Raw genomic sequence first — 6,990 nt, forward strand, 5'->3', positions numbered from 1 at the left:
TTGATGGCAGCTGCACTGCAGCAAGAGTTTACTTCAGAAAGACCAACAGTTAATATTGGCTTGTTGAACTGATGAACTAAAAGTGGAAAAACTATAATCACGTCCTTACGATTTTTTGTCGGTATACCTGTATTACTATCTTTCTGGTTAGACTCAGCTAGTGTGCAACCGAAATCACTTCCAGTACATTTTTAGGCTTTTTTCCAGTTTACATTCATATGTCTTTCCAGTTCCCCAGCTTGTTTGTAACTGTAATCTCACACATTAACAGTTAAATGCATTTTCTCCATTATGTACTTTTCATAGGTCTTTTTAGACTCCCTCCATGTTTGCAATTGAAACCAAAAACGCCACAATTCGGTTTTCGTTACATCGGTGTCGGTTTCTCATCAGTATGCATTCTCATATGTGCTTTGAAAAACCTCGCTGATTGATATCTATAAACACATACACTTCATTTATGCAGCTTTAAACCAGAATGTGTGCCCATATTGTTTTCAAAGACCCTTTTCTGCTATAACTATAATCACATACATTACAATTATAAAGTTTTTCGCCCAGTATGTACTGTCATATGTCTTTTCATATCCCCAGACTGTGTGCAACTGTGATCACACACACCACACTTATACGGTTTTTCGCCAGTATGTACTCTCGTATGTTTTTTCAAAGAGCTAGCTCTTTTACAACTGTAATCACAATAACTACATTTCAATGGCTTTTCGCCAGTATGTATTCTCATATGAATTTTCATATCCCCAGACTGTATGCAACTGTAATCACACACACTACACTTATACGGTTTTTCTCCAGTATGTACTCTCGTATGTGTTTTCAAACGGCCAGCTCTTTTACAACTGTAATCACAATAACTACATTTAAACGGCTTTTCGCCAGTATGTATTCTCATATGTTCTATAAAACGGCTAGCACGCAAACAACCATAATCACATTCACTACATTTATATGGCTTCTCGCCAGTATGAACACTCATATGACTTTTCAAACCGCTAGCTTGTTTAAAACTGTAATCGCAATCACTACATTTAAATGGCTTTTCGCCAGTATGTATTCTCATATGTATTTTCAAAACGCTAGCTTTTATATTACTGTAATCACAATAACTACATTTCGATGGCTTTTTGCCAGTATGTATTCTCATATGTTCTTTAAAACAGCTAGCACGCGTACCAATATAATCACATTCGCTACATTTATATTCACTACATTTTTCTCCAGTATGAATAATTATATGCCTTTTCAAAACGCTAGCTCTTTTACAACTGTAACCACAATCACAACATTTAAACGGCTTTTCACCTGTATGTATTCGCATATGTTTTTTAAAAATGCTAGCACGGTTACAAATGTAATCACATCCACTACATTTATATGGCTTTTCGTCAGTATGTAGTCTCATATGTCTTTTCAAATCGCAAGCTCTACTAGAACTGTAATCACATTCACTACATTTAAACGGCTTTTCACCAGTATGTATTCTTATATGTTCTTTTAAACAGGTAGCAAGCGAACATCTGTAACCACATTCTCTACATTTAAATGGCTTTTCGCCAGTATGTGTTCTTATATGTTCTTTTAAACGGCTAGCACGCGAACACATGTAATCACATTCACTACATTTATATTCCTTTTCGCCAGTATGTACTTTAATATGATATTTCATAACCGAAGAATATTTGCTACTGAAATCACAATAACTACATTTAAATGGTTTTTCGCCAGTATGTACTCTCATATGTTCTTCTAAACGGCCAGCACGCGTACAAATGTAATCACATACACTACATTTATAATTTTTGGAGGAATTTACTTTATCTATTTGCAAATCACTGCATTTCTCTGAGGAATAATTGCATTCAGTTAACATGGAAGACATATTGTATAAACTCTTAAATATGCCAGAACACTTCTTTAACAGAATTCACTGGCACTTTAGAAACACTCCGATTACGTTTAAGTAACCTGTCTATACACGCACTTAGGCTGGATGAATTGGGTAGAACATCACAGCGCATTCAGTTCAAACTGCTAGCTGATTTTTTAATATTGTGCCTGAAAAATCGCCAGCATTACATACGACTTGCCCAGCATTATCACTCAAGACTGACTATGAAGAACAATGCTGGATACATCTAGTCGCCTCTCGTCACCTTCCATTTCTCTGCAAGGGCTCCTTAACAGACTCAACACATCTGCATCATTTGTGAACTTCTCCTCTCCGCATCAATTATCCAACCTATAACAGAAAAATACTCACTGAATAAGTGGGTAAAAACTATTTCCTCATTTGAGAACTGCAACATAAAAAACGTTTTGGAGGAGGACTAAATCTGCCATTACACTACTACAGGATTAGTTCTCTTGCTGACATGATATTTTAGAAATAATAGTGCTCTACACTTAACAGACATACATAACATTACATCAACAAATATTAAACATCAATATTAATATATTTAATCCCGTTACAATTCTTTAGGACAGACCGGCCATATCACTTTACCAACTTTACTCCCTAATTTTCTGACAAGAAATATTTACCTACTATTCTGTAATTATGAATGTGTACAAAATTCATTTCTTGTCTAATGTACATCATCCAGCAAATTGGGTAAAATACTACCTAAGGAAATTTACATTTCCTTAGATTACCTCACCTCGCCACAATATATTGAACACATCAGTCATGTCACCTGATAGTCCAGATCACATAGTGTTCCTCCCAGAATCTAATGTGGATTTTAACGATTCAAATTAAAAGAATTCAAAGGACAAGAATTTACTGAAATTGAAAGATGTTTTACTGGAAGTATTTAGGAGAATTGAAGTGATATGTGCAGTTATGGTCATAAATAATATTTAAGGTATATTTGTTTCCCTACCATTTCTGCTTGTTTATGGTGAGAAATGTTTAAAAACTAAATTAGACATGCATTCCAATGAAAATGGTCACAATTGTAAGGCAAATATTGACCACAGGATACCCTTAATTTCGTATTAAACATCCTCAAAATATAAACTGTATTTTCTGATCAGAGCAGCAATTATTTGTCACAGATGGTGTCCCTGCTGGTTTGGTTGAGAGTACTGGGACCATGTTAACAAATGTTATTTGAATGGCCCAGTAAGTGTTGATTGAAGTTTTCTATCAACACAAATTTTGAAGTAAACTTGAGTAAAAATTGACTTTGAGAACAACTGCTCCCAGCTCAGTTAAGCTAGCTAGATCATTCATTGTATACTCCTCGCTGTTTTCAAAATTGCAAAGAATTAGAGAGCACTATAATCATTGATTCAAGTAGGCACTAAGCTGCACCAATCAAGTTAATTAAAAACTAACAATCTACCTCTTATAAATGAAGTAATAAGCGTGCAAACATTACCTTAAAGGTATCTTTAAAAATACTTCGCCTGAGAACTACTTTTCGAAGAGATATTTATTCAAGGAGACTAAATAGCAGTATAGCTTCAACATAAGGACAATCACTTCTCATTATTAGTGCTACTTGGACTCAAATCTAACGTACTACAAACAGAAACACAAGGGCAGTTGGTTGACTAAAACTCACATAAATAAATTGAAAGAAACCACATCCTTTCCTACCAACCTGATGTCAAATAAGTAAGTAGTCGTCCAGTAACAAGTGTTCACTAAAGTGAGCACACCAATATGGCATCAAGTCAGAGTGCCTATGTTTTTGTTCTTTGACTTGTTCAAATGTTCTCTTTGTCAATCGTTAGAGCTAGTGAATTGTAAAATTTCTGCTTTTATGCCGTAATATGAAAAAGGATTTCAGAAAAAACTTTCCCCCTGCAGCACTCTAACCTGAACATGAACAAGGTATCTTTATTTTTACTATTAAACATCAAAAACCACATATACATATGAATAAGATTTATAGAATTGAATTAAAACTGTTCGGTAGGACATCTGTGTAAGGGTTCATCGTCAAAAACTGCACGAAAAAACGTAACTTTGAAAATAAAAAACACCACTTTCGTACCTGCTACAAGCCCACAAGTCTCTTCTTTAATGCAAGGTTATGGCTTGCTTAATATATCACAACATGTCTGGCGCTCGCTCACAAGTGCGTTTTAAATTATGTCGTCAGAAAAAATGCTGTCTTGGAGCTGGTGAAGGGTATGAAAGAAAAGGAAAGTGAAGATCACTTTGGCTTTTCTAATTTATTTATTAAGAAAACTGTACACTTGTATATATCGCCACTTACTAACTTTATAAACCGTTTTATTTTAAATGGTTGTTTTCTTGCAGAGTTGAAAATAACTAAAGTGATACCTGTACATAAAAAGGGAAACTTAAACGAACCCAACAATTATCGTCCAATAGCTTTAGTTCCCGTCTTATCTAAAATACCCGAAAAAATAGTCGCCCATCTGCAGTTACATCACCTAGAAAAGATTAATTTGATTATTGAATCACAGTTACGTTACAGGGAAGGTTATGGTGGGGTTGATGCAGTTTGTAAACTTGTACTTTAGTTGTTGAAAAGTGTGAAGAGTGTGCGCGGTAATGTAATTGTAATTGTGCTATAAGAAAGTAATGATAATTTCTGATTGAATTTTTATTTTGGAAATTAAAGGATTTTGTTTTTTCAAACAATGCCTCGACCGGGATCCCAGCATTTTCAAAATACCCAAAGTGCTCCCGAAGAAGACAGTTTTTCTCAGTTCTCCCAACAAAGCCATATTTCTCAAGGAAGTTTAGAGGACCATGTTAACAAATGTATTATACAAATTTTATCTGATAATTTCACTCTTCGTTCCTTCAAAAAATGTGATATATTACGAGGTGCAAAAGTAAAAGGAAGAGCTTCTAAAAATATATTAGACGAAATAAAAAAAAAATTGTTTGATGTAACAAGATTACTCTTATTATTCAGTTTTTATTATTTACAAACATCTAATGTGTATCAAATTGTTATTTGTAATATTTTCTTTGTTAGGTATGTGGTCTTACGATTGAAGAATCTAACAACAAATATATTTTAGTAAATCCAAGGAATAGGATATTGGATCAGTTTAAGACTTTTAAAACTACAAATTCAAGTCAGGTTCTTTTAGGACTAATTCTGGCTTTAATTGTACATAACAACAAAGAGATAACGTTAGGTAAAGAGATAATTTTACTTATTGCATTAATTGCGAATCATATCTCAAGGAATACATTTCATATATTCTGCATTTCAGAAAACCACTCCAGTGTATTTCTTTATTTTACTCTGTTTTAAGATTCATTTTGTGAATAAATAAAATCTTGTCCAAAATGCTGTTAAATAGTGTTCAGTCTGTTAATCTTATTTACTGATGTATGTTATTTTGTTGGCGTATTTTTCAGATCAGATTAAATCTTATTTTACGGCATTGTCAGTGGATACTGAAGGAGATGATTCGTATTTTGGAAATATTAAAAGACATTTACAAGTAAGTGAGTGATGGAGTACTAAAATTTATTTTGTTTTTACTTTTATTTTGTTACCTACGGCAATTATCAAGATTATCTGTGTGTTTTTATGAAGTGCAGTATATTTGAGGATGGAAAAAGGAGAGCAGACCCAAATATGAAACAAAGTAGAATTTAATGGGCGAACAACTAGAGCTTATTACTCAAACTTAATTTTGAAATTTATTTAACGATTAGCAATAACATAAATACTTTTCCCTAGGAGCAGGAGCAGTTAATTTTTATTCCTTGATTTAGCTTTATTTTGATTTCTCTTTATTGAAGTAACAGCCCTATAACAGTTTACTACATCCCTGTAGATCTAAAAGTCTTCGTAATTCTAAATGGTACAACAATTAATCTTTATTCTGAGGACCGCTTCTAGTGCGGGCAAGTTCCGAATGTGCAACTTACTAAATCCATCAAAATTATGGAAACAGGCCTTCATGAGCTGAAGGATAATTATGTGATATGGAGTTTTCCTGACTCCAGTTTATTCCAACTAAAGTCTCTATTTAAATTCAAGACATTTTCACATCGTGCTTTTTTTTGCGATAACTCCTATATATCTTGAAAACGTTAAGTGCTCATTAATTCGAAAAAAATCCGTTACTGAATTTTTGTTCCCTTCCTAACTCTTAATTCTGCTCTTAACTAATTTTTAAATTTCAAACCAACCATTCAGTTTTTTGAAACATTTTTCTTGATAAAATTCTTCTTCCGTTTTTTTGGTGGGAGGGTTGATAAAGCCGTCGCACATTCTTTAAGTTTAGATAAATATTATACAAGCTGTAAATAAATAGCTCTTTTGCTAAAGTAAAAAGTGAAGGAAGAGAGGAAAATTAATCATTAATAAATGCTTGAAGAGAAAAATTATTTAATTTTTTTTTTTTTTGCAGGAATTTGAGCAGCAGTTATATTTGGACAAAGTGGTTAAACCTGTCCCTTCGCAAGCATCTCAAATAATTTATAAATGGGGTCTGCGCTCAAATCAAGAAGTTGATAAAAAAGACTTGATACCAATAGTTGCATTGGTTTGTAATTTTTGTTAATTTTCAAAATTAAAACTTAATTTGGTTGTGCTTTTAAATTGTGTAATGGTTCATAAATTGTGTTGTGAATTTCAGATGTATTCTGTGGCTCCAGAAGATTTACCACCTCCTCTACTTCGACTTTATTCTGATGATTAATAAATTTGTTACTTTTTTTTTATTAAATTTCACTTAATTTGTCCTCACGTATTTATCCTACACTTTTTATTCTATTGCTTAAATTAAGCAGCCCTCCATTGAAAATTTGAATGGTTAACATAAGTTCAAAAAAATTTTTTTCATCCAAAATAAAAATAAAAGCTTAACAGAACATTTATGTTTAGTAGTATTAGTCAGCCATCATTAGGAATATTATATAACACAGCTAGTTTCGGCAGATCATCTTTAGAGAATGGCAGTACATCTAAAAGCATAGATATAAACTTATTAACAAGTAGATTTCATAGATTACAGACA

The 6,990-nt window shown here is 32.8% G+C and overlaps 2 protein-coding genes across 3 annotated transcripts; one reads left to right on the plus strand and one right to left on the minus strand.

The window, feature by feature from the left end:
* Positions 1–239: 239 nt before the first annotated feature.
* Positions 240–3,771, minus strand: LOC141460564 (uncharacterized). Its single transcript, XM_074140720.1, has 3 exons — positions 3,630–3,771; positions 3,405–3,547; positions 240–2,257 (listed from the first exon to the last, which is right to left on the minus strand). Exon 3 carries the CDS (start codon positions 1,895–1,897, stop codon positions 542–544), a length of 1,356 nt encoding a protein of 451 aa, XP_073996821.1. The 5' UTR covers positions 1,898–2,257; positions 3,405–3,547; positions 3,630–3,771; the 3' UTR covers positions 240–541.
* LOC141460576 (uncharacterized) lies at positions 3,725–6,723 on the plus strand. 2 transcript variants are annotated; one of them, XM_074140754.1, is made up of 5 exons: positions 3,725–3,862; positions 4,986–5,151; positions 5,378–5,463; positions 6,382–6,516; positions 6,610–6,723. In XM_074140754.1, the coding sequence occupies exons 1-5, from the start codon at positions 3,854–3,856 to the stop codon at positions 6,670–6,672; spliced, it is 459 nt and encodes a 152-aa protein (XP_073996855.1). In that variant the 5' UTR covers positions 3,725–3,853; the 3' UTR covers positions 6,673–6,723. The 2 variants fall into 2 exon arrangements, with proteins under 2 accessions (XP_073996855.1, XP_073996854.1); XM_074140753.1 differs by lacking the exon at positions 3,725–3,862 and adding an exon at positions 4,642–4,896.
* Positions 6,724–6,990: the final 267 nt, after the last annotated feature.

This window comes from Rhodnius prolixus, unplaced genomic scaffold (genome assembly GCF_049639745.1).
Source record: "Rhodnius prolixus isolate KJV_2025 unplaced genomic scaffold, Rpr scaffold_1, whole genome shotgun sequence".
Classification (NCBI taxonomy): domain Eukaryota; kingdom Metazoa; phylum Arthropoda; class Insecta; order Hemiptera; family Reduviidae; genus Rhodnius; species Rhodnius prolixus.

Bases quoted from the DNA above. Each gene is read 5' to 3' on its own strand.
- LOC141460564 (XM_074140720.1), bottom strand. From the start codon at position 1,897: ATGTCTTCCATGTTAACTGAATGCAATTATTCCTCAGAGAAATGCAGT.
- LOC141460576 (XM_074140753.1), top strand. From the start codon at position 4,642: ATGCCTCGACCGGGATCCCAGCATTTTCAAAATACCCAAAGTGCTCCC. The intron at 4,897-4,985 runs GTAACAAGATTA...TTTCTTTGTTAG, and splicing joins TAAAAAAAAAATTGTTTGAT to GTATGTGGTCTTACGATTGA. The intron at 5,152-5,377 runs GTAAAGAGATAA...CGTATTTTTCAG, and splicing joins CAACAAAGAGATAACGTTAG to ATCAGATTAAATCTTATTTT.